The sequence below is a fragment of the Carettochelys insculpta genome, chromosome 10 (genome assembly GCF_033958435.1).
Source record: "Carettochelys insculpta isolate YL-2023 chromosome 10, ASM3395843v1, whole genome shotgun sequence".
NCBI classification, from domain to species: Eukaryota; Metazoa; Chordata; order Testudines; family Carettochelyidae; genus Carettochelys; species Carettochelys insculpta.
This window is the reverse complement of record NC_134146.1, coordinates 16219027-16246801: the sequence shown is the minus strand read 5'-3', so window position 1 is coordinate 16246801 and position 27775 is coordinate 16219027. Positions and strand designations below refer to the sequence as shown.

Here is a 27775-nt window from a genome sequence, read left to right as displayed (position 1 = left end):
CAACAAGGATAGTATTTTTTTAATAATTCTAGAGAGAAGGAAAGGAAGCCAAAATGTCTCATTCTAATTTTTGTTTCAAAGATTCTCTTGTGGAAAAGTCTGTATAGAACTTAACAGAAAATTATCACCATTCTCTAGGCTTTTTGAACTGTCCTGTAGAATTTAATAGAAAATTATATTCCTGCCATATTCCTGTGTTTTTTACACACACACACACACACACACACACACACACACAGAGGCTACGTCTACACTACAAAGACCTGTTGACAGAAGTTACTGTCAGAAGAGATCTTCTGGCAAAACTTCTGTTGACAGGTCACATCCACACACAAAAGTGGATCAAAAGAGCGATCCGCTCTGTCAACAGAGAGCGGCCAAACTGCGTGGCCTCTTTCTCAACGGAATGGCCAGCTGGAGGCTCATCAGACAGGGCTACTCAGTGAACCAGAAGCCCTGTCTGTCAACAGAGGGCACCCCCCAGAGCATCTATATGACTTTTTTGGTGACAGAAACTGTTGATAAAGGCATTATTCCTCATCACTGAGAGGCAGAACGCTGTCAGCAGAAGTGCCGAGTTTTGTCAACAAAACACATTGTGCGCGTAGATGCTCTTTGAATTTTGTTGACAAAACCCCAGTTTTACCGACAAAACCCTCTCGTGTAGACGCAGCCACAAAGAAAGAAAAGACTATACTTTTCTGTTACAGTCTAAGCTTTACAGAAATTTGTATTAATCCCTTATTGGTTTCATCAGTATTACATTTTGTAAAATGTTTGCATGAAAGATTACTGTAGAGAGCAAAAGTGCTAAAGTTAATTGTACGATGTAGTGAATATCAATATACTATCAAAGAGTCCTGAAAATTAGTGAAACATTGAATGTTTTATTATTTTAATCTATCATAGCCTGTGATAGGAGCACATTAATTTATAATAGCATAAAGCAGTTTGGGTGGGTAATGTGCAAGACAGAGAGGTTATATGTAACTGTTGTCTAGTATATGAAGCATGTTTTGTGTATAGCCATTCATTTTAGCAAACAAATAAAGGCAAGATCTGAAGACAGCCCAGAACAATGGCTTCCTGGGATGAGTGTGTTTGTCTAGATAGCATGCCATGTTCTTTAAATCTGTCCTCTGAATCAGTCACCATTTATCTTTCTTAGCATAACAGTGAATGCGGACTGACAGGCCACATCTTTCCTTCTAGTTGTCAAGACTTGGTGTATGCACATAAATAAGACTGTAGGCACATTAAATATGCAAGTAGCTGCATGCTTAACAAATACTCATTCAGCTCCCAGGATAATTGGGGTCATGGTGTTTGGTAGGATTTTGTAGGGTGCTGCAGGATTTTGCTGGGCGGGGGGGGGGATGGTTTCTGCAGTCTGTCATAGATGATGATGTGCAGAGCCCTCCAGTGCATTTCCATGAACCTGCCACACTGTTGCCATCACTGTTGGATGTGCTGAAAGTTAAAAACGCTGCAGTTAGGCTAGCGATGGGAAAAAAGCAGCAAGGAAGATGATTTGAAGAGAGTGGACCTGCTGCAAAGGGAGGCCTCTTTCCTCAGTTGACAAGCATGCTGGGCCAAGAAATAAAAAGCTGGGATCAGAACACAAATAGATTTATGAGTGGCAGGCCAAAGTGAAGATCATTATTGTCACTGAATTTTCTTTGCAGATCCATATGGACTCTGTGCTCTTCAGTGTTGTCTGCAGCCAGTTTAAAAACTAATTTTTTGAAAAAATTGCTTTTTTCCTGTTTTAATTCCTCATGACTTCACAGGATGTTAGTTTAGCATTGAAATTGTTTTGGCTTTGAAATAGTGCTAACATTAAGGAAAAATTCCTAGCAATTATCTCACTTTCCTGATCATTTCTGTTCAGGGCACCATCTTGATTTTTTTTTGTTAAGTGCTTGCTCCGTCAGATGAGTTTTGTACTTGACACAAGTAGTGGTTTGTTAAGATGAATAATTCATTTGTTTTCAGCACTACACATAAAACTAAAATCAACACAGCTAAAACCTTACATGAACTGAAATAAAGTGTCACCTTCCTCTAATCTTCCTGACACTCTGAAGCAAGATTTTAGTTCTAGGCCTGTATATTTCAAGGCTTAAGGATTGTCCTCCAATTTCCATCCCTCATTACTGTTTTTTAATTGAATTGAGTGAAGACTGCTCTCGTTTTTACAAAATTATACAGTGTGCAGAATGACTGTGTCTTCATCATCTAGTTATGATATGCTGTATAGTTTGATCTAGAGCTAACTACCAGTTTCAGGTTTAGAGAAGGGGGCTTCTGTTCCAGAGAAATACAGGGGAATAAAAAGAGGAATGTGACCATCCAAAAGAACTGGACAGACTAGATTATAAGTAGCAGCACTGTTTTTTCTGAAAGTAGACTCCCTTTTCATCCCTTGAGGTGGTCTGTAAGGAAGAGAGATGAGGTCTGCATGTATCAAAGGCACATTGGCAGGGCAGTGTGGCAAAGCATCCATTCTGTAACTATTCATGAAACACCGAGGGATCCATCTTCCAGTGTGGTCATGCAGGCACCTTGCACAGAGGACTCTGTGTATCTCTTTAAAAGCTGTGAGGATGAAAAGCCATCAAGCTGGCTTCAATGTGAAGTGTTTCTCAGCTGCACTGGAGACCATGCCAGGGACAAAAACATCCTGTAACCATTGTGTTGCAAGACAGTGGCCTCGCTTAGGCACGATAGCTAATAGAATGAAAATCTTTATATTGGTCAGTTTAAATTTACGTATTGAAATGTGAACTTGGGTGAGGAACTTTGTTGGCTTTAAAAACACCATGCCACCCTCAGGCTACAAACTAGGAGCTGAACCTTTATATTTGCTGTTTGATATTGCAGGCACAATACACTCAAAAAGTGCATATTTGAAATAAAGCTTTCAATTGCTTTTGAAGCCTGTGTGTGACCTGCTTGTATCACTGTTAGGGTAAAAATGCTTATTATTTTATTAGCTTCCTTCCCCTGTGGTCCTTGGCAATTCTTGTATTGTATGATGTGAGAAGCACAAATGGTTCAGCCTCACTCTTTTGAAGTGATCATGACACGTTCAAAGCCAAGATGACTAAAATCTATTTACCTGAATAAGAAAAGGTGCTTTAGCAGAACGATCAACATCTTATACTTTTGTTTGAAAGGTACTTCTGTGTGGGAGAATTTCAAAAACTGACGTGAATAGGACAAAAGGCTTGTATTTATCTGGCTTTCTAGGCAGGCTTTTAAACAGTTCTGTCTATAAAATCAAGTATTCTTAATGCTGAGATTAAATGGCAAAGGAAATGATTCACCAGGTATGGATCATCTGGACATCTGCTTTCCAAGCAAATAAAAGACAAGAGTTTGGGAAATACAGAAAATACTTATTAAAAATATCAATAGGCACCACTGTTTCCTGCAAGGTGGGCACTTGGGCGGCCGTCCAGGAGAGATTCAGGTGCCATGCACCTGGTTAGCAGAGCACCCATAGCATCCACAGCATGTGTTTCTATTGGTGGTGCACATAAAGTTTATTCCACCCATGGCTGGAAGAAATTAGTGGGATCCCTGCCGAGCACTGAGGTGCCCTGGAAACAAAATCATTCATTTATGCCATAGTGCATTAAACATTTCATGATTACTGCTGAAATAACTAAGTGCTCAGATGTCATGGTGAAAAGGCAGACTAAGAACTGAGGAAAGAGAGAAAGAAAATTCCATATTGACATACACGGGATCTGAGAAATTAGGCATGGAGCCAGAGCTATCCCTTCTAATAAGGGTCAAGTGGTCACTCTGGTATTTAAAGACCATAGTTAGCACATCTTACATAGTTTGCTGATCCCTGATACGCTATATCTGTCAGAAGTGGTTTAAAAGCTGCACACAGGAAGCTGTTTGTGGTGCACGACAACGGGAAGTTTTATTGATCCTACAAAACCCAGAAATGGCACTTCAAGTTCTTGAGGGCTGTCCACTGGAACCTTGCCCAGTAACTACTTACATATAATATATGCACCTGTACTAGACAGCACTCCTGTGACTGAGTGGAAGGAGATAAAAAGGAGACTTGAGGAGCTGGCAAGTGGCGTGATGTCAGAAGCAGGGTAGTTGGAAATGGGAGCTGAAGTTCAGGCAATAATAGTTGCATGTTAGGTCTTGAGAGTGAAGGCAGGATGGCTGAAGGGAAATGAGCAAGTGAAGGAATTTGCTTTTAAAAATGCGGAGTGAATTTTAATTGGTTCTGCATGAAGCTGTAGTGATAGAGGGTAGACTCACCCTTATGCCTTACAGCAAGTACTACCTGTGGAGAGTCTGCCCTGGGTAACTGGCAGTGGTGCTGGTTTTCCAAAAAGAGAAGTGACTGACAGTGGGTTGCCCTCTACACCAACAAGTAAAACTGATGGCTCATGGAGAACAGAATCTGGTGCCTTCTCTATCAGGATAGAAAAATGTGTGCTCTCCACGTGCCCCTAGCCTCAATTCAGCCCATAGGCTCCTGCTTCAGTATGGTCCCTTCATGCTCTCACTCAGAACAGGCTTGAAACCCAGAATCAAGTTCAGGGATGTCCCAACTATCTCCTATTGTCATGGCTGTGTGTCCCGCTTTCTGCTACTTTCATTATCCATTGCAGTCTATTAAAAGGACAGAGTTACCCTGTTTAGATGGCATATTTTTTCTTATCTATATTGGGTCAAATTCTGATCATGGGCTGCGTCTACACGTGCACGCTACTTCGAAGTAGCGGCAGTAACTTCGAAATAGCGCCCGTCACGTCTACACGTGTTGGGCGCTATTTCGAAGTTGAAATCGACGTTAGGCGGCGAGACGTCGAAGTCGCTAACCCCATGAGGGGATGGGAATAGCGCCCTACTTCGACGTTCAACATCGAAGTAGGGACGTGTAGACGATCCGCGTCCCGCAACATCGAAATAGCGGGGTCCTCCATGGCGGCCATCAGCTGGGGGGTTGAGAGATACTCTCTCTCCAGCCCTTGCGGGGCTCTGTGGTCACCGTGTGCAGCAGCCCTTAGCCCAGGGCTTCTGGCTGCTGCTGCTGCAGCTGGGGGTCCGTGCTGCATATACAGGGTCTGCAACTAGTTGTTGGCTCTGTGTATCTTGCACTGTTTAATGAAAGTGTGTCTGGGAGGGGCCCTTTAAGGGAGCGACTTGCTGTTGAGTGCGCCCCGTGACCCTGTCTGCAGCTGTGCCTGGCTCCCTTATTTCGATGTGTGCTACTTTGCCGTGTAGACGTTCCCTCGCTGTGCCTATTTCGATGTTGGGCTGAGCAACGTCGAAGTTGAACATCGACGTTGCCAGCCCTGGAGGACGTGTAGACGTTATTCATCGAAATAGCCTATTTCGATGTCGCAACATCGAAATAAGCTATTTCGAAGTTGGGTGCACGTGTAGACGTAGCCTTGGTTACAGATAGAAGTAACTCCACTGAGTCCAGTGACTTAATTCCTGGTCAGGTTAGGAAGCTGGCAGCTAATTCCAAATCTAGCCAATTGCTTACGGCTGTAGAATTTCTTTAAAGCATTTTACAGTGCTAAATGCATCCACCCATTTTGTGTTAATAAGCATTTAGGATTGTTTCTTTGCCTCCCCCAAGCAGTTGTAGTGTTCAGACAGATTTTTATAAAGTGCCTTTGAATTGAAAGACTTGTTTTCCTGTTTATTTTAAACTGGCATTCATGCATATAGGAAATATACACACCGTATCCTGCCATGTTTCTGTTGGCAAGAATTGTTAACCAGCTCAGAACATGCCAACAGGATTTCTTAGCAATCTATCAGAAAGAAAACAAGCAGTGCTCAGACTAAACAGACCCCATGCTTGGTTGTGATGCAGGATTCTCCTTAAACTCTGCTCCCTTAAATGATGCTCAGCACAGTCGATATTCGGTTTATAGCTGTTCTCTGGGAATGTGGAGTGCAGGTTACAGAGTCCAGTCTTTGGAGTTACTCCAGCTATACACAAATATAACTGTATGAGATGAGAATTTGGCCCGTGGAGATTAATAGCAGGTTCTTTTCATTTGTTTCTCATGTGGGTGCAAAGCCAGTGTAGCGGAGTCCGGCATCAGAGCTTCTTATATATGCTCCAGGCTGGGCTGTGGCCAGAGAGCTAGTATATGTTTACACAGCAAATAAACAAACAAACATGTTAGGGAGTCTTGGGGCTTGAATCAACTGACTTGGGCTTGTTCTACAGGACTCAATGTAGCTGCCGAAAAGTCACCCATCCTCTCGGGTAATCTCAATATAGCTCTGTCATACTTAAGCATCTGCTTGTAGATTTTAAAGGCTGTGAGATGTCTTTGAAAACTGGAAAATCCCTGGTTAGGGTAGCTAAGATCATACAAATGGCTTCAGGATTCAACCAGCATATTTAAACTTGGCATTTTGCAAATTAAAACCGAGGTTCCTTTCAAAAGTGACTTTTTTGTTAATGGCCCAACTTTTGCTGTAAACCAAGAGTGGGGAACCTGCAGCCCTTGGATCCAGACCCCAAGGCCTGGGACTTCCTCCCCTCCAGCATCCCCACCAGTGTGGGCTAAGGAATGTAGAGCCCTGAGCCTTGTGAGGTGATGTGAGGCAAGCCAGGGTCAGAACAGGTCCTTGCTTTGCCTGGCAGGAGGAAGAAGTGGTTACACATGCTGCTGCTGCTGCCGTTCCTCTTCTCTTCCCCCAGTTAGTGGGGACAGCAGCACTGAAAATCACTGCCTGGAGGCTTTTCTCCAGCCATCCTGGTTAGCCTGAATTGTGGCCAGTAGGAGCAGTGGGGGGGGAGGGTCTGGGAGCAGTAGTGGACACGGAACCTTGTGTGTCCCTGGGGAACTGTGCAGGTAAGTGCTCCCCACCCCCATCATTCAGGTCCTGCAACCCCAGCCCAGAACAATGGCACTTGCACCCCACTCCTATACCCCCACTTCCTGGAAGCCCCCTTCCACAGTGAATCCTGTTTTTGGCCCCACCTCAGAGGCTGTGGGTGCCCACAAAATCTACTAGCCCTGGCCCCACAGGTTCTGGAGCTAGTTTGTGAGGAGAATGAGCGGAGTGTCTGTTGTTTCTGTTTTTCAGTCAGGGACCACGTCAGTAGTTTTTTGGTGGGGAGTAGGTTTTTTTTGTTTTTGTTTTTTTTGCTTTTCACATGTGGCCTCCTGATTGATATTTTTTTTCTGTGGGTCTGTAGTCTGCGACCCAAAAAAAAAGGTTCCCATCACTCCTGTAAACGTTGGACTGGATGTGAGTCAGAGCCAGCTTTCGAGGTTCTGTAAAACCCCCAGTGCAGGCAAGTGTCCTGAGAGAGAGAAATTTAAGCTTTTTTGTTTAAAAAATAACAATTATTTAAACCGTACATTTCTAGCCCTGTTCCTTGTGAAGGCAAATATAACTGTATGAACCAGTCATTTAACCTGAGAGCTTGTCATGCCTCCTTTACCCTAAACATCACAAGTTATTCACCGTGTTTTCAGTCTGGAGAAGAAAACACATATGCCCCTTGTCTTAGGGAACGACCTCATGTATAGCTCATGTAATGAGCGCAAATCCTGTATTTAATGGCATTAGAGCCACAACAGCTTGCTATTAGTCACCTAACTTTCTGAGTCGGTTCTTCTACTGAGCAACTAGCATGTCTTCTGGCCATAAAGAGGGGACCCTCAATAAGTTCCCTGGTTTAGGCCAGAGATTGAGAGCAAAGACGAATCCCAGCTTTCATGCTGACTTGGGACATGTAAATTAAGGAAAAAAATAACCTTGAGTGCCCAATATTAGGCACCCAGTTCCAGAGCTGTAGAACTAGGGACTTCATTTTCAACATTGACATTTGAAAATGTTGTTCTTAAACTCTCTGGCTATGTCTGCACCAGCCCAAAACTTCCAAATGGCCATGCAAATGGCCATTCAGAAGATTACTAATGAATTTGTATTTGTAATGTATTTCAGCGCCTCATTAGCATGCGGGCAGCCGCGGCACTTCAAAATTGCCGCAGCTCGCTGCTGCGCGGCTCATCCAGATGGGGGTCCTTTTCGAAAGGACCCCACCAACTTCGAAATCCCCTTATTCCTATCAGAAGATAGGTACAAGGGGATTTTGAAGTTCCCAGGGTCCTTTCGAAAAGGACCCCCATCTGGACAACCGATATGGCAGCAAGCCCGCATGCTAATGAAGCACTGAATATGTATTTCAGCGCTTCATTAGTAATCTTCGAAATGGCCATTTGCATGGCTATTTCGAAGTTTTGGGCTAGTGTAGACATGGCCTCTGTGTTTCCAGTTGGAGGAGAGTAGCATCTTTCCTGCCAGGAGACAATAACTAGCAGGAGACTGCAGAGGAAAGATGATTGTGCGAAGGATTATAGTGTTTTGAGAGGCTTTCTGGGGCTGTGATAAACAACCAAACTTCTTTTACTAAAAAAAGGAGCAGCAGTCACGTAGCACATGTAGTTCTTCTTTCCCTTGTTAATAGGTTTTGTAGTAATTACATAAGACATGGGTTCAGATGAGAAAGGTACTGATAATGCAGATGCTATTTAAAAATAATCTTAAATGTACCAGGCTTGGGGGACCATCCATTCCGTATTGGGTGGGACAGCCCTGTATTTCAGGCACTAGAAAGGCACTCTGACTTATTTTCTAAAAGAGACTAATTGCCCCATATTTGTCCCCCCTGCTAGCTGACCCTTTCCCTCAGCAGCATGCGCTGGTGAAGCTGCTGGCCGGAGAGCTTGTGGAGAGCTTATGTGCTCTCCCTTTACAGGAAGAGGGACCCAGCAGGGGGACCTCCGAAGATAGGGTAGGTTGGTGCTCCGTTCCCCAGCTCCCTGCACCTTTGGATAGCCTGGGGAGCACCGGTGGCTGCCACCCACTTCATGGCTCCCCAGGGCTTGGGGAACCCTGGAGGAGCCACCCCTCTCCCCCCCATATCTTCCTGTCCTGTATCTGGGACAGGGAGATATGGTTTCCCTAACTAGGCTGCATGCACTGTTCCCAGAATCCAGCATGGAAAATGGAGCTGTGAAAAATGTTAAGAGTAATGGAAGGGAAGAATATGCAGTGTAGTTGTAGTTGTGTCAGTCCCAGGATATTCCAGAGAAAAGGTGGGTGAGGTAACATCTGTTGTTAGACCAGTTCCTGTTGGTGAGAGAGGCAAGCCACACAGAGGGTGCTTATTCAAAGTTCTAGCCCTGTTTTTCAGAAGTGCATTCATAGCTAGCTTGTTATTAGGGTTGTTCATGTGCATTGCATGTTTCACACAGGCATGTTGTCACATTTATATTTGAAAACTAGGCTTTACACAGGTAGTTGTTGGTAGTTATGTGAGAGGAGAATTTGGTTCTGTGGGTGAAAAATTTTAACACACCCCTACAGAAGGTCATTGTGCAGAACCTTAAGTGTTTGTATTCAGGTGTCAGTGCCTGTCATTGAAAACCAAGCCTAACTTAGTTAAGCTCATCCAAACTTTCAGAAGCAGTCACCAAATCACAATGGAAGAAACTGGAATGGGTAAGACACTTCATAGATTGGTAGGCAATGGAACAGAACAACTTAATTTAAGAGAAAGCAGAGCAGATGCCCTTTTAATTGAGTCTTGTTCATGTAAAAATGAAGGACCAAATTCTGATTCCTTCCACATCAGTGGGATAGCTCACAACTGATGCTATCTAATATGTTTGTTTATAAGAATCTGGTGCACATGATCTCAGGAATCTTTTATGAATCTTCCTTTTCACAGATCCTGTTCATGCTGCCAGGTTCCTTAACAAAGCTTTCAAAACCAGATTTAAAAGAATATTACAAAATGTAGATTCAGAGAAAAATCTTTATAGGTATCAAGAGTCTTGCATTAGCTTCATTTGACAAAAACAGATCTTATTTTATTTCTCTTATGATTTTTTTCTGCTTTAATCTCTCACATGTATAATATATAAAAGTCATTAATAATGAAGTAGGCTTTTAGCATGTGTCCTGGAAGGTAAAACCCTTAATCACAGCAACATCATTAGTGCATTCAAGCATTTAATTTTGACGCTTGACAGCATTTAAAGTACATAGCCATTGATAAGAACAAATAAGCATTATGTTCAATTGAGGGGGAAGCATTAAAAACCCTAACCTTCAAGTAATTAAATTTAAATATGTCATTTGAACTTAGCTGAGGTAATGTATAAACTATGGGTATATTTTTTGATCTGTGAAAGACCTCTTGAGTAAGCATGATACACTTAAATTCAAATCCTGGGTAGTAGAAAGTAAACCCTGCTGTGGTTAAGAAGGTAACTTGACTAAAACACTGAGCATTGTGTGCCTTTGACATCCAAGTGCTCAGATTTCATTCTGTTATAAAGGGCTGTTTTCACTCATGGCTGCTTACAGGCCGGAGACCTCTCAATGCAACTGTTTATTTCTGTGCATGTTGAATAGTAACAGAGAAAGCCGTGCTAGTCTATATACTATACTGTCTGTTACTATTCAACATGCAAGGCACTGCATTTAGCCGTTGGGAATGTTTATTTCCTGTTGTTGTCACCTTCCTGATATTAATTTCAACCAGTAATGAAACATTGTCGTGCTGCCCGTGCTCTCCTTTCAGTTGCCCTGAAACTGTTACAATTCAGCACTGGTTGGCCCTAGGAAATGGCTTTATGGCACTTAGGTGAAATTTTTGTAGTGGATCTGCTCTCTCTCTGTTTGTAGGCCGCAAGCACAACCCTACAGTAATAAAACTACTCGTAGGTGTTTAATGACAGGTTATTGAGGAAGTAGATAAAAGAAAATTGCTGCATTCACATCAGTAGGGGAGTGAAGTTTTTAATGGAGCTGAACTGCTGAGCTTTGAACTGAAGAAAGTTATTCTCATCCATTTTGTTCAAGGGAATTGTGTTGTATTTCATACCAAAATATCTCTGGTCAATCTAGTCTCTGAAATGTACTGGTTTCGTGGAATTTCTACACGGTCTGTACCATTCTAGAATGTATGTGTCTACCTATAGACATCTATATAGGGCCTGGGGAGTTGTAACTTGCTATTATTGTGGCAACAATAACTTTACAAAGACCAAAAAGCAGTCAAGTAGCACTTTAAAGACTAGCAAAATAGTTTATTAGGTGAGCTTTCGTGGGACAGACCCACTTCTTGAGACCATAGCCAGACCAGAACAGACTCAATATTTAAGGCACAGAGAACCAAAAACAGTAAGCAAGGAGGACAAATCAGAAAAAGATAATCAAGGTGAGCAAATCAGAGAGTGGAGGGGTCGGGGGGAAGGTCAAGAATTAGATTGAGCCAAGTTCATAAACCTGAATTACCCACCAGGGCTGCGTCTACACGTGCACGCTACTTTGAAGTAGCGGCGCCAACTTCGAAATAGCGCCTGTCACAGCTACACGTGTTGGGTGCTATTTCGAAGTTGAAATCGACGTTAGGCGGCGAGACGTCGAAGTCGCTAACCCCATGAGGGGATGGGAATAGCGCCCTACTTAGAAGTTGAACGTCGAAGTAGGGCATGTGTAGACGATCTGCGTCCCGCAACGTTGAAATAGCGGGGTCCACCATGGTGGCCATCAGCTGAGGGCTTGAGAGACACACTCTCTCCAGCCCCTGTGGGGATCTATGGTCACCGTGTGCAGCAGCCCTTAGCCCAGGGCTTCTGGCTGCTGCTGCTGCAGCTGGGGATCCATGCTGCATGCACAGGGTCTGCAACCAGTTGTCGGCTCTGTGGATCTTGTGTTGTTTAGTGCAACTGTGTCTGGGAGGGGCCCTTTAAGGGAGCGGCTTGCTGTTGAGTCCGCCCTGTGACCCTGTCTGCAGCTGTTCCTGGCACCCTTATTTCGATGTGTGCTACTTTGGCGTGTAGACGTTCCCTCGCAGCGCCTATTTCGATGTGGTGCTGTCCAACGTCGAAGATGAATGTCAACGTTGCCAGCCCTGGAGGACGTGTAGACGTTATTCATCGAAATAGACTATTTCGATGTCGCTACATCGGAATAAGCTATTTCGATGTAGCGTGCACGTGTAGATGTAGCCCAGGAGAAGTAAAAAAACAAATTGACAGGACCAGACGAATACCCAGAGACCAGCTATTCCAAGATCATCCCAAAAAAGCCAAGAACAGAACACCACTGGTCATCACCTACAGCCCCCAACTCAGACCATTGCAACAAATTATTAAAGACCTACAACCTATCCTTAATCAGGATGGCACACTCCAGAAGGCCCTGGGTGACATGCCTGTTGTCTCCTACAGACAACCTCCCAACCTCATGAGGATCCTCACTAACAGCCACAGTCTATACCCCAGGAATACCAGTCCTGGAACCTTTCCCTGCAACAAAGCCCGCTGCCAGCTTTGTCCACATATCTTCTCTGGAAATACCATCACTGGACCTAACCAGGTTACTCACAGAATCACGAGCACTTTCTCATGCTCCTCTACTAACATCATATATGCCATCATGTGCCAACAATGCCCAGATGCTTTGTATATTGGACAGACTTCTAACTCCCTTAGACAAAGGGTCAATGGGCACAAAACAGACGTCAAAACACTCCAGATCCACAAACCAGTTAGTCAACATTTTAATGGAATGGGGCATTCTGTCAATGACCCAGAGGTATGTGTGTTACTGAAGAATTATCATCGCACCGTTCTGGAAAGGGAAACAGCTGAGCTGGCTTTTATATTCAAATTCGGCACGTTAACACATGGTTTAAATCGTGATGGGAACTTTGAGTCACTATAGGGGCTCGTCTGCATACTTAAATCAATCTAATTCTTGACCTTCCCCCCCACCCCTCCACTTTCTGATTTGCTCACCTTGATTATCTTTTTCTGATTTGTCCTCCTTGCTTACTGTTTTTGGTTCTCTGTGCCTTAAATATTGAGTCTGTTCTGGTCTGGCTATGGTCTGAAGAAGTGGGCCTGTCCCACAAAAGCTCACCTAATAAACTATTTTGCTAGTCTTTAAAGTGCTACTTGAGTGCTTTTTGTTTTGATAGTGTATAGACTAGCATGGCTTCCTCTCTGTTACTTTACAAAGACAGTTGAGTTTGTTTCACTTCTGTTCTACTTGATGTTTTTCTCTCGATTAAGCACTTCCAATAATACAGATTTCATGAGGCAGAGTTTCCTTTTAGAAATAGAGTTCCACAGTAGCTGTGCTGTGTGGATGTCTGAGAGCAAAGCTTCCAGTTACGCGGTTACAAAACAAAAAAAGCAGTCCTGTAGCACCTTAAAGACTAACCATATTGTTTATTAGGTGATGAGCTTTCAGGGGAGAGACCCATTTCTTCAGATCTGCAGAATACTCAGTCAGTATTCTCCAAATCTAAAGAAGTAGGTCTGTCCCATGAAAGCTCATCATCTAATAAGTAATATTGTTAGTCTTTAAGGTGCTACAGGACTGCTTTCTTTTTTATTTCTGAAGATACAGACTAATGTGGTTACTCCTCTGAGACTAATTAATACAAGCAGTTAACACATATTTCAAGGAACTATTCAAGGTGAAATAGCTTGTCAACATATTTCCAGTCATGGGGAAGTGGGAGAGAACTACTGTGAAGCTATGGAGACATATATACAAGTTTAATATCTGGTGTTCTGGCAGAGTCCGGAGCCTCTTTGGATTGGTGTGGACTGGTCTGTGAGGGGCTTGCTTCTGATAGTAAGCTTGGAGAAGTGGGAGGCATGTTGATTGAAAGCCAGAAAAGAAAGTTCAGGGAAGATTTCATTCAGGATCCTATATGGGTTGTAACTGTGTGAGGCTATCCTTTATAGCTGTTTCATTAACTGACGAGAGAGCAATACCAGCAAAGATGTTTAAATTAGCTTATGACATCAATTTTCCAGTACACTAGAATGGTTACTTGAAAACTTAAATTTAAATAATGGAGGTTATGTTTCCAGTGTGCATCACTTACATGATGCCTCAATTATATGAGTGAAATCCACATATGCCATTCCGTCTTAATAAATGGGGTTCTGCTGTACAGTGTTAGAAAATAAAGATGTGGGAGGAGTGGATGGAGGAGCTTTGGAACTCCATTCCACTGCTCAGCTCAGAGAATTCTCTCATTTGTTTTATTTTCTCTTTGTATATTGTTTATAAATCAATTAAAATAAATCACATATAACACATCTAAATTAAGATGAGTGAGCAGAAGGATTAGGCAGAATAGAGATAATAAAGAAAGAGGATATGGGGGAACAATATACCGCCTCTACAAACATCTGTGAAACTATGTCTCTTTTACTCTGTTAGGTGAAGTTATTCTTATTAGGCATGGAGTAGGAACTTGTTTACCTACTTTACAGAATTTTAGCCTGTTCCAGTTTGTGAAAAGTCTGTCTCTGAGATGCCTCTATCATGGTAATGTCTGAGCACCTCACAGACCCATGTGGGCTACATGTAAAGTACAACAAAAAGTCAATAATATACTAATAGGTAGGTTACTGCAGGCTCCACATTGTGGGGAATCGATGGGGGAAACTCTCTCATCGACTTCCATTATTCTTGTCCAGGGTAGAGTAACAGGGTCAATGGGAGAGCAATTTGAGGTTGATTTGGTGGGTTTTAACTAGACCCGCTATATCGACCACCAGTGGATTGATCTCAGTGCATTGATATGGGCTGGAGTATAGATGTAGGCTTATTCTTTCAACACAGCTCTGAGTTATCCCCATTTTACAGAAGGTGAGATGAGGCCCATTGAATTGCCCAGAATTGCATAGGAAGCCTCTGGCTGAGCAGAAAAAGGAACCCCCATCTCCTGAATGCTATACTACTCCCATAACCATTGGAACATCCTTCATTTCCATAGGATCCTTTGTCAAGTACAATGAGCTGACCTAGTGCATCCCTAGCTTCATGGGTTCTAGTCACAAGTAGCTGATGTGCTTCTGAACACAGTTTGTCCTGGCCCGCGCAAATTGTTTGGTCATGACCAACATTGTGTCCAAATTGATAATGTGGTGACAAACCCTAGGATGGCACAAATCCTCTTCCCCTTATCTCAAAAATGACACCCTTCCAGCCATAACTCTTTATGGGACAAAAGACGGGCTACGCACAAAGCTTAAGCAAATGGCTGTGCTCAGAAACATTGTGTGGGGTTTGGGGTGGGGGACAGGGAAGGAACATTTCCAACTTCTCCAAGCAGTGAGCTGTAATAGTCCCTGTGACTCTTGAATTTGCCACTTCCACAGGAGCAAGGGTGATCAACAAGTGGATCCACACAACAACACATCCACAAGATCCTCCCCACAGAATACAACCCTTTATATATCAGCATATTACTGGTGAAGAACAAGAGAGAGAAAGCAGAGTGCATCATTTAGCTTAATTCATAGAAATTAGAGATAAAAATGAACTATTAGGACCATCTAGTCCATCCACAGGGCTGGTGACAGACTTCACTGAGTCCTGGGCGATGTGAGGGGAGCTTAGCTTTGGGTCTCCTGGAAGGGGTGTGGCTTCAGGTAGAAGGGATGGAACTGAGGGATATTGTCCTCCAGACAGCCCTCAGCATCTCCCAAACTTTTCTACTTTGGGCTCCCGTGGCGATATAAAGAGCCCCCTTTGTAAGATGCCCCCTTTCCCTGCCCCCCTCCCCAATGGCAGCCTTGCCCAGCCATTCCTGTTTTAGCACCAACTTTTTTCTCTTCAGTATGCTGAAATGCATGAGAGTAAGTGGACAGTTTTTGAGGCAAATATAGACAAGTGGCAAATCATTGGCTAACTCGTAGGGGCTGTGTGCTCTAAGTAAAGAGGAGATCAGTGTGTATTCATGTACTGTGAACAGTCATTTTACTGTGGTGCTAAAACACATTGTCTGGTATTTCTAAAGAACATGATTGCTGAGAAAGAGGTCTTCTTAGTCCAATATTTGTGCCTGTGGAGATGCAAGAGAGGAGTGAGGGTGTTAAAAGAGGATGATGGAGGGAAGCCATGACATGAACTTTGGGTCTGATTTGCTGGGGTCAAACCAGAATAAGTGACAGATTCTCTGTGGGAGATGTGTGTGTGTGAGAAAGAGAGAGAGAGAGAGAGAGAGATGTTACGGCAGAGGAAAGCGAGGAGAATGTGCCCTTGGTTGAGGAGCCATAGGAGAATTGCACTCCTAATCCCAGACATGTCACATCTAAAACTGGATGGAACACACCTGAATCCTCCCTGCTGGTTTATGTTCATAGTCTCCTCTGTCATCCAGTATCTGTCTATGCACACAAGACATGGAGAGAAGCAGACAGAGAGAAGGAGTCTGGAGGCACTTCTAACAGAGGTGCCAAGCTGTCAAATGATAAATCAGGCAGAGGCTCCCTGATGACTTCACTTCAAGAGGGAGACTTCCTTTAGAGGCCCCATGTGGTGCCTGCTGCTTATTTTCGCTCCCATCAGAGATGTCTGATACAGCCAAGCAGGTTTAAAGCTTTCACATTCAGTTTCCCCTTTGTTTATTGTGACCCTTTTATTTCGTTCTCTGTGGTTTTCAGGGATACACATTACATCCGCCTTTCTCTTCTGACTGCTTTCATGGATCTGCATCCCAGAGTTTAAAAAAATAAAAATAAAAATCAGGTGCTTTTCTAAGGTTTCGGGGACAAAAAATGAAGTGCATTCAATTTAGGAACCCCTCTAATCTCTGGTGATACAGAACGGCTTTGTACGATAAGATTAAAAAAAAATTCTCGAATGTCCTCTTCATCCCTGGAGACCCCACCATTTGTATCAGTTATTGTCAGTTGTGGCAGAGCTTGATAACAGCTGGCTAGAGATTTGACCACACAGCAACACAACAAGAACTGGGCAGCCTGGTTCATAAATCTTCAGCAAAACTATTTCCCCAACAGAGTCATGAATCTGTTACTGTCATAGTCCCAGGGAAAATGCTATGTCCTCCCTCCATTCAAAAATTGAACTTCAGCACTATCAAGAGCCTGACTGGAGTGTACATTGGGACGTCTGTCTTGATTGTTGAACTGAACGTTATTGAACATGAATGTAAATTTGAACTGACGTGTATTTGATACCTGACTAATTTTCCAGAGTCATATTTTCCTTTCTGCTCTTTCTGTGGAATTGAAAGCGTAAGGCACTGCAATCCAGCTATAACTAGCTGTCATTTTTGTATACAGATAGTTACCATTGGAGTCTTATTTACACTACAGCAGATTCTGGTGTCGTCTTCATGGTTGGTAGCACCTGGCTTCACAAGTAGTCTCATTAAAGTCAGAATCTGACCATTTGGAGCATGCCCATTGATTTCATTTGGCCTGCACACAGACCATGGTACTTCACAACATGTGTTAGGGTATTTGAAAAACTGGCCTATATAAGTGAGATGCAGGTATTCCAGAATTCATGGAAGGAGTTGAATTTGTCTGCTCTCACTGAAGCAAAAGCCCTCAACTTCAGAGGAACCAGGATAGATCCAAAGGTCAATATCCTGTTTCTTGTAATTGTAGTAGCTAGTGAAATAACACCAGCTAGTACTGGAGGTGCATAGGTAGAATTGCTGCATAGCCAGAACTAACCATTCCTGGGCCTCATGCAACATGTTTAGTAAAGGTAAGCAATAAACTGACATCTTCTAGTATCTTAGAGTTTGGCTGCAAGCATGGTGTAACATCACAGTATATGGACCACCATGAGGTTGCTTTGGAGACTCCCACTCTCGTAAGGATCAAAATCCAAGAATGGGCTTGTTAGACATTGTTAGACAATCTTTCTGTAAGAACAAGAGCTCACTGTGCTGTAGATAATAGCAGCAAAAATAGCAGCCTTATGCATGAACACAATTCTTTTCTTCAAGAGATGTTTAATTCCTGGACGCACTGTAGATTTGCACAGCCCGTTGAGGAGGAAAGCTACAATTAAAAATACATAATCCTCATTTAAAAATTAACATATTGCTAATATACGGTTTTACTTTTCTTCTCAGCTCCATCTCCAGTTGCTTTGATCCAGGCTAAAGAAATAACGAGGCACAGCGTTGCATTGGCCTGGCTAGAACCTGACAGGCCAAATGGAGTCATCTTGGAATATGAAGTCAAATATTATGAGAAGGTATTACTCAAAATGATCAGATGAGGTTTGTTTCCATTACAGCCATTCCCAGATAGGATCTCATTTTCAGGACCAAATAGGTTTGGCTTTATAATCATATCCAATTAGGGATTTCATACACTTGAGCAGTTACACTGAATAATGAGAATAATATACTGCACTCTGCTCTAACAGCGTATTTGAGTTTTTCTTTTTTCTCCCTTAGCGCCAGGTTTTTACAGTGAGCGTGTTTATAATGAGAATCAATATAGCTGAGAAGTAGTGATACATTAGCCTTACGTCAGAGATAGAAGAGTAATAATGAACCATGTAACACAGTAATAATAATAAGATCTGTTTAAGTCGATGGCTTCTGCTTAGAGTGATGGTGTGGGTTGGATGGTTTTTAATAGAAAATAAGAGGAAAAAATATGTTCTTCGGCCTCTCCAAGTTGTAGAGAGGCATTATTTCTACAAAATAATTTGTCTTTCTTCAAGTACAGAACTATGAAAAGAGTATGAAAAGAGCTATTTGCTTTCAAGGTTGCCAGGAAAATGAACAATTACCTTTTCTTTCTTCTCCCTCTCTTCTTTCGTTTTTTTTTTTTTTAAGGTAATCTGTTATTTGCCTCCTTAATAAAGCCAGAAAAGGGCAGATGATTTTCACTGAAACTAGATTACAACATTTTCTGACACATTTTCCAGCCTGAAATAGACTTTAAGACATTGGCTTTCTAGCAGACATTTCCCAAGGGCTTCTTGGATATGTAGCTCCTGGCTGGAAGAGGGGAGGAAGAAAAGAGTCAGTGAGAATAAAATGTTATTTGTTCATCAGCAGGATCATGTTTGAAGACATGGCTACTTTCCAAAGAATTTCCCTGTTCAATGTCTGAAACAGTCATTGATACCTGAACATTAGACCTACCATCCCCATCATCCTTTCTGGCCATCTCCAAAATTCCCTTTTAAAACCAATGTTAGTATCAGCGACAACAAAAAACCTTTGTAGGGATCTTTTGAAAAGTCAATTACTAATAACCATAGCCTCAAAACAGATTTGGCGGTGAATTGGGGGTCCAGGTTTCACTGTGCAGGGAGACTTTTTTGTGAATCTCACCCTGTGCTCTGTTGCTGCTAGGACCAAAATGAGCGCAGCTATCGCATTGTGAAGACAGCCTCCAGGAACACAGATATCAAAGGCCTGAACCCTTTGACTTCTTATGTGTTTCATGTGCGAGCCAGGACGGCAGCGGGATACGGGGACTTCAGTGGGCCATTTGAATTCACCACCAACACAGGTAACATCAGCGTCATTTGCAGAGGACTGACCATAGATATAGGCCTTCCACTTTGTCTTTCTTTCTCATAGAAGACTTCGCTGAGTGCACTGAATTTGATGGGGTTTCTCATCAAAAGTTTGCCTTCATTTATTTACTTGAATGTAGCATCCACATTGTGCCATGTTCCTGCAAGGGACTATGATTTGTAAACATATCTGTTCACTGCTCTTGTCTTAGTAAATGTGAGTTTGCTCAGCTATTTGGAAGTGCTGCATGTTAATTGTGGTATTGCAGAAGTACACACTATAAATGCTGTGAAGTTTTTTCCTCCCATTGACTCATGGGTGATTTATATTCTAAACTTCCTTTAACATTAACATCAATTATTTGTGTAAAGTTTCTGGAGTGCCTCATTTAGAGATGGATAAACCCCAATTATTCTCTTTTTTTTAGTAATACCCTCCATTTTTCGGAGAGTCAGTGAGGTAGTTTGTGTTTGTCTCCTTGCTCGTGCATTTTCTCTTAGACAAGTTTGCAAAGGGAGACATTTGTGGATTGTGCAGTCCTGTGGGTAGGTTCTCACTTGTTCAAATCAAGGTAAAAAGTAGTTCCCCATTAAAATGTGAATGGAGGGTTTGCTTCCCAAGAGGATATGACCAAATTTGTTTCTTTAATTTCTATTATGCAGCTCTATTTAAATCACTTCAGGTCACGTCACTCTGTGTTAAGTTCCTTCAGGCCTGGCATGAGAAAACTTACATAGTCAATCCAACAGGCAGAAGGAATACTTTTTAAAACAACTTGTTCTGTTTGTGTCAGTGAGGAATGAGCATGTGGTCCATTAAAAACAATAAAGTAAACTGGGAAGCAATTCAGTAGGCAATAAAACAGGCATTATACCCTCTGACTGAGAATGGAGGGGGTGAAGGAGAGGAAGTCCTTGTTTTCAGCAAGTTGAAGTTCCCCAAACCATTATCAAACATAATGTCTTTAACTAATTAGGGCCCTCCTGGAAAATTATGTTGAGAGAATACATAATGAAGGCCTGAGATTAGCTTTGGATAATACCCTGAACTGCCTCTGAAAACCAGAATGCAGCACTAAGTGTTGCCCGGGAAAATTTTGTACTGTAGGTGGCTGTGTCCTAGGTGTGTGTCCATAGGTGACTTGTGGCCGCACTTGGGGGTGAACCTCCTCCCCAAGTCCCTGCCAAAAATTTAATTGCTAATGAGGTGCCCCTTTGTGCCCGCTCCCTGTTCTTCTGGGTAGCTCTCCCTGTCCCCCATCCTCCCATGGGCACCAGTCACCTGTATGTATGTCACTAACTGATATCTTCTTTGTCTCTAGTTCCTTCCCCCATCATTGGTGATGGTACCAATCCCACAGTGCTTCTGGTCTCAGTGGCTGGCAGTGTTGTTCTCGTGGTCATTCTCATTACTGCTTTTGTTATCAGCAGGAGGTAAGAACTTAAGCCTTCCCCCATCCCTTTCACAAGGGAGCTTTTTGTCTGGGCCAAACAAAGCTGAATTCTTTGATTAGCATCATAAACAGTGTATTTGCATTACAAGCCCTCTCCCATGTAGCTTTGATCTTCTCAGTATTAGTACCACAGCAGTATGTAATGTAATGGTGGTAGTTCCAGCACTATTTGCCCTTCAAATGCAAAGCTGATTTCAATAACAGGGACTGAGAAGCAAGCCCGGAGAACTGAGGATATTGTAATTTGATGTTGAGTTTAATGAGTCTGAGTAGAGGGGACCTTCTTGGGTTGGCTTTGTTATCTGTAGGGGAAAAAAAGCAGCACTGCAGTGAAGTAAACTGCACTGAGAAGTTTAAACTGTCTTGCTTGGGTGTTTTTGCTTTAATACCCTGCTCTGGTTATCTGTATATGTCTGCATCAGCCATTGGTTTAGTTCTTCCGTTGTTGGGAAGAAAGATTTTTCTGAAGAGACGCCAAAGGCCCTCAACACTTGTTATACAGTAACACACTAATCAGGACCCAGGGCTTATACTGGTGGGGCAGCACCATAATCTCCCATCAAGCACCCATTGCTTTCTCCCCCCAATCCACCCCCCCAAACCAGATTTAACCATCAGAAAAATCACTGCAGCATATCAGAGGGGAAAAAATATAAGTTGTCCCATTCTCCCTAGTGGGGGTCTGATAATATTAGCTATAAATGGGGTTTTGATCTACTCTTTCACTTCAAATCATCTTAAAAAAAGTAGTTAAATCGGTGTGATTGTAATATCTGGTAAGTAGTCGTGCATTGTAATGGCTTTCTGTGGGTGTTCAGCTCAAAGCATCCGTGCTGACAGGAAGAAAGAGGGAAAGAATATATGAAAATGTAATGCAGAGAGACAGGTTTATTAAAAGCGAGTGCAACAGAAAATAGCATCAGCAGGGCTTGATGACTTAATCTCCTCTCTGCTTTTATTGATCACTTTATTATATAAGGCCAGATTGATAGCAGGATACATTGGATTTCTAATTATGAGTCGCCACCTTGGAGAATTGAGCCTGTCGAGTTGTTCTGAGATGATTCCTTTCCCCTGCCTTCCCCAGTGAAAAAAATGTCACTTCCCAAGGCTGATAAACATGGCTTGGTGATTGGCCCTCAATGGATCACTTTTTAGAAAATGAAATGTCAACCCCTTGCCCTCATATTGATTCTCTTTAGTATCGGCCATAAAGCTGTCAAAGGAAAGGCTGCCTGGAGCCAGGTAGCTGACAGACTCGCTGATGCGCACTCAGCCCATCCTTCTCCCCACTCAGGCTGTCGGTTTAGTTATCTCTGCCTAGAAGTGTTCAAATTGAATAAAACACAGATAAAGAGCAGGCTGGTCGCCAAGATGAAAAGCTGGCCTAAGTGCTGGTGGGCATGCAGATAAAGTTAGTCAAGTGACGGTGGGTTCAAAGATGCCCCTCATCTTTGCCTCAGGAGACTGTGGAAGAGAAAAGACAGAAGAGAAACACTAAAGCAGTACAAAAGTGCTGTCCCTTTGTGGGATGTTATTGGAATATTGGTGCATTGCAGAGTGTTTATCACAATACTAGCTGCCTGTGTATACATTCACTGCCAGTAGTTGGGAGTAGCTATTGATACACAGAGCCCAGTTTTCAAAAGAAGGTGCCTTAACGAGGCAGCTGAGGCCACATCTGCACTAGAAACTTTTTCCCAGGATGGCAATATGGGTAGAAGAGGTGAATTGTTGTGACATTTCTATACCAATAGAAGCCTAAGAGTAGACATTGTGGTAGCAGCACAAAGGGACTTTTGCTAGGATAGCTTATACCAGCAAAACCTTTTCTGGTGTACACCTGGCTTCCATCTCACAGTTGTGCCGTCAAGTCTGCACTGGGATAGATGCACTTCCATGCCATGCAGGTGTACTGATACCACTATGCAAATGTGGGGTAGGGATATCCATTTAGAGTGCCCACAGTTAAAACCAGGATTAATATGGTCATTTAGCATTAAATCAAGTCAGTTGCTCAAACACCCAAAATTCATCTTCACAGCAGAAATCTTCCTAAGGATCCTGATGCCTCCTACTTCCAGCCAGCCTGATAATATGTTCTCTTCTGTCCCTGGGAGTGTGTTAACATTAGAAATAATCCACTGAAGTGTTAGTTTAAACTTGCATAGATTAAGTCATGTAAATTCATACAGCAAATGACAGATGGCAGCTTGAGCATTTCTACAAAGCTGCTTGCAAGCACCTCGCTAAACACAGACTATTATTGTCAAATGTAGCTTTTAGGGAGCAGTTGGAGCTAGAGGATGAGGCTGTATTTTCAGAAGGGAATTGGGTGGAGAAAAATGGCTTTTATGAACCCATTTTGGTTATCTAATGAAGTGACTCTTTTTAAAACACGTCTTGTTAAGAGCTCTCTTGGCTTGTAGATTGGTTTACCTTCCATGCTGTCAATTTGTTGCAGGCACAGCAACAGAATGAGAATGTACTCAAGCATGGTGTGATGTGGCAGGCAGCAGCTCATATTGAACTTTAGCACAGGGAAGGAGTGCTAGCTGCCCATCACCCACACTCTCCTACACTAGGCATTTTATCAGTGCCAGTGCAAGGGCACCAGGGCTCCTTACCAAATAACTTGTAACTTGAGGTAGTTTCTCCTTCACCTCTTCCTCTGAACTCTGCTCTCTCTGAGCCAGAGCACACTTCCCACTGTGCTCCCCAAATGGATACGGAGTGTGCAGAAAAAGGCCACAATGTCTCACAATGTCACTTGAGCCCAAAGCCCATCCCCAAATTCCAGGTCTTTCACTGTGGTCTCTTATTATTTGAACCTGTCAGGCTGGGTTCTCTTTCCTAGTTAGATAGAGTTGGAATGGAGCCGAAAGGCTCCACATAGCATCCAGTCCAGGTTAAATCCTGAGTGCTGGGGAATGCTGGCCCCACATCTGGCCAGAGTCTCCCAAGGGGAGAACATACCTGGTATCCCCCTTCACTGCTGGCCCTAACAAATACCCCACTCTCTGAGGCAGGTGGTGGGTACTTAGCTGAATGGGTCACCCACCTTTGCTGTTGAGTTTTTGGGCACCATACTACTTCTGTCCCAGCTTTGTGCTCCCCTGGCAGGCAGTATTTTCATCAGAGCTGCTCTAAACCTCAGCTCTCTGTTGTTTTAAATGGTGTAGGTGCCCACAGTCATACGGTGGCTGAAAGAGCAGCCCAGAGTGCATGCTGCTTCGCCACAATGCAGACTAATTCCTGGCTTTGTTGTTCAGGGGGCAGACCTGTAGAGAAAATGCTCCACCTCTTCTTTGTGTCTAAGTCTCACCTGTAGAGTTGCTTGCATCTCTGACCCCTGCAGTTTGTGAAAGCCTCTGTATTCTCTTCCTGAACACCACCCCTATTTAATTACCACCCCTGAAATCCCTATAATTATGGAATTCAAACCTGAGACAAAGGTTTCCTTCTGTCATTCAGGTGAGCGCTCTGTGGATGTCCGTTCACATCCAGATCTCCTCCCTGTGGCTCAATGACTGAATAATGAGCTTTCAGGGTTTTCTTTTTTTCTGCAGGGACAATTGCAGACAGCAGTGTCCCGCCCCAAGCCAAGGAAAAAAGGTCAGCAGGTGACAAAGATAGAAGTGGAAGCAGGTAGTTAGTTTGGAAGGTATTATTAAAAGCTAATAAGCTGCAATTATATTGTTTGAACAGTAATTCCTATGCTTACTTTTACCTGTTATATGTCCTGGGGTACTATGGACTAGTTTTTGTTTAGGGTTTAGAAGGAAGTTTTAATGCAAGATAAACAGGAATATTTTAATACAAAGTCACTTTCATGTAATACACAGTCAAGCTGTGTTTCACAAGTCTTCATGTCAGTATTAATTGAATTAGGTTGCAGGGGTCACACATGAAATTCAGAATAACTCTTTTTCTCTAAGTTAGGCTTTGTGGTGATCATTTATTTAACTGAAAGCATTCTATGCATGCACAACAATAGTGGTGCTGACACATTCCTGTCTCTGTTAAAGAGCAATTCTTATATACATACAGACAGTAGGCCACATTTTGTGCTGTCTTTCACGCTGTGTAATCCTCATTGTTTTCCCCTGTGAAATGAAAGCAGAATTTGGTCCTGTGATTTCTGGAGGTGGACGAAGTTATGACTTGGCATACTTCACACAACAGCTTTCAGTCCCCAGGCAATTAAAACGGCTGAACTCGAACCGTGGTCAGGGAGTTAAATATTGTATCTATTTGACATTATTTATTGTTCATTTACTTAGCAAAGAAGAAACTTCACAGGCACTTGTGTCTATACTGCCCTGGGTGTAGGAATACAATTCCCATGACATTATTGAGAGCTGTGAGTTCTGGATCAAGGGCAGTGTGGACTGTTTTTCCTCCCCCACCCCCTTGAGTGAGAAATGTTATGATTGCAAAAGCAAGCATGCAAATGTTAAGTTAGCGACTGGCGAAACAGATAGCAGAAGTAGGTTGTCAGCTTCTGCGTGGAGAGACACTGAAGGGAGATGAGATGTATTTCGCCAGTGCATAGCATCGGTATTTATTGACAGCAGTGGAATTCCAAGCTCTGGAGAGGATAATGCTGTGATAGTCACAGAATCTTTTTTCTCTTTTCCCCAGACTTGACCCCTGCACTCGATCACCTTTAATTGTCCCCTCTCCTGTCTTTTTTGCCACCCATCTTTCCAATCCATTCCCATTCCCCTCTCCTGCATAGTCCTAGTTCACGCTCCTAATGCTTCTCATTCCAATCTCAGGCTCCTTCCCAAGTTTAGTCCTAGTTTCTCCTTCCAGGCCAAGTCCTGGTCTCCCACTACCCATCAGTTCCTTGGGGTTATAGTTGTCCTGCAATTCCAGTCTCCTCCCCACAGGCTCCTCTGGTCCGTTTCACTCATTTCCTCACTCTCCATGCATCATGTGCCCTAGTAGTCCCTATCTCCTTACTTAGCCAGTCCCACTCTCCCAACACATGCTTCTTACCTGATTTTAGTCGCCGTGGCTCCCCATCCCAGTTTCCCTGCTGGACTGTTAGAAGCTTTGTCATTAATGTCAATAGGAGCATCCCCTGATCCTGTGCAACACTGTATAACAATACCTAGCTCTGAGGGTAGCATTTTTCACAGGTAGACCTCAGAGTGCTTTATGAAGGAGGTTAGTATCACGGGATCAGAGGTTAGGAAGTCCGTGCAGGAGGAAACCAATGGAGGAAGTTGGGCAGCAACAACCCCCAGCTTTGGGTTCTTCCAACGTTAGATCTGAGTCTGTGTTTTTTCAACTATCCTCCATCTTTACAATGGTTCGGCCAAACCTTTACATTCAAATGCTACCAAATATCAGAAATCTTCAGATCTAAACTTACCAGCTTTTGGTATAAAAGTCCCTGTTAGAAAGATGTTTCTGATGTTAATTTGTCTCAAATCTAAACTAACTTGGATGCTTAAAGCTGAATGCAAATGCTTTTTTAAAATTGAAGACATAAATAGTATAAATGACTCTGTGTGTATATGTGTAGAAATAATAATGTGTAAACTTAATATGCTGTACACCTATTGCGTTATTATTCACAGATGTATAGACTGGAAGGGATTTCTTTTTAAATTTCACTTCTAATTTTATGCAGTTAGAACTGCCTACAAAGGCTAGTATTTAGATGTCTGCCTGATTGTGCTTGCAAATCAATCAGTAAGACATTTAAATGTTACCATTTGCATCCACATTTAATTATGCTAAAAAATACCAGGAGGCCTAATTGAGTCCCCTTTCAAAATTTCTCCTCAGCATTACAAAGATCTGATGTTTTAAAGAAATGTAGCAACAAAATAGACCTCCTTCTTTTTCGTAAATGTAAAGATGTAAGTTTGAGTTTTTGTATTTCCTTTGATACATTTGTTGATGACTGTAACACCTTGAGCTGTGTAAGGAATGCAGCTGCTTGCTCTGCTCTTGGTTGTAAATTAAGTCATCAACTGTTATAGGACAAACCCAGAACATAGGTCTTGGCATGTACAGCAATGCAAGTCCTGGCAGGTCATGAAGATTCTGATTTTATCTCTAAGTAAGAGATTGTAAGAGATTTATTTTGAATTGTAATGCTCTTTTTCATTCCGACAGACGCAGTAAGTACAGTAAGGCTAAGCAAGAGGCGGATGAGGAGAAACATTTGAATCAAGGTAAAAGGCAGTGGTGCTTGTGTTTTTTTTTTATCTGGTTCACAAAGCATGTCTGTTTTCTTATGTTCAGAAAATAAAGAATGACATTCCTCCTGAGATGAATATTTCACTGTTTGCCTTGTTTGCAACCCTGTTCTGTGAAAACAGAGCTTCTGAGTATGAGGAAAACTTTGAATAGCCAGCTTTATTGAAAAAGCCATTGGGATTTTTGGGGAGATTTTAATGCAGCCATCCTGTTTTCCTCCCCCCATCCCCCATTATTCCCTCCCTCAGAAATGTTTGAGCGACCTCGGCTTTTGGCTGAAGACGGTGGACATTCTTTTCTTCCCAGTATGTATGTCGGGGATGCTTCAGGAAGGGTCAGAGGAGGTGCTTAGGAGTAAATTGAGCTGCGTTCTCTGTAAGCTGTGCGCTTGTGCAGCCACTCAAGAAAAGTTCAAATACCACCCAGCTGATTAGCAGAGCGCAAAATAGTGTTTTTGTTTCTATTGGTGGTGCACATTTGCTCATGCCTTGGAGCACATAAAATTATTCTGCACATGGATGGAAAAAAATCCGCATATGAATTCAAGGGGACATTGAATGTTCCTCAGACCTTGTCTACACTACAGGTTACTTCAGTGTAACTTATGTTCCTCTGAGGTGTGACTAATCAACACCAATGAGCAACAAAACTCATACCAACCTAAATGCTGGTTCGGATACACTGTGTTGTCAGGAGAGCTTCTCTGCAAACACAGCTAATGGCATCTT

The 27775-nt window shown here is 42.7% G+C and overlaps 1 protein-coding gene across 3 annotated transcripts in view; it reads left to right on the top strand.

The window, feature by feature from the left end:
• EPHA4 (EPH receptor A4) overlaps positions 1 to 27775 on the top strand; it is a 135869-nt gene that overhangs the window by 83625 nt on the left and 24469 nt on the right. For 2 of the 3 annotated variants that reach the window (XM_075004633.1, XM_075004632.1), the window contains exons 6-9: positions 17966 to 18090; positions 19208 to 19367; positions 20697 to 20808; positions 26964 to 27022. In XM_075004633.1, coding sequence (XP_074860734.1) covers positions 17966 to 18090; positions 19208 to 19367; positions 20697 to 20808; positions 26964 to 27022 — 456 coding nt within the window. Of the gene's footprint in view, positions 1 to 17965; positions 18091 to 19207; positions 19368 to 20696; positions 20809 to 26963; positions 27023 to 27295; positions 27434 to 27775 lie in introns of those variants that run through there. The other variant, XM_075004634.1, reaches the window with a different exon arrangement.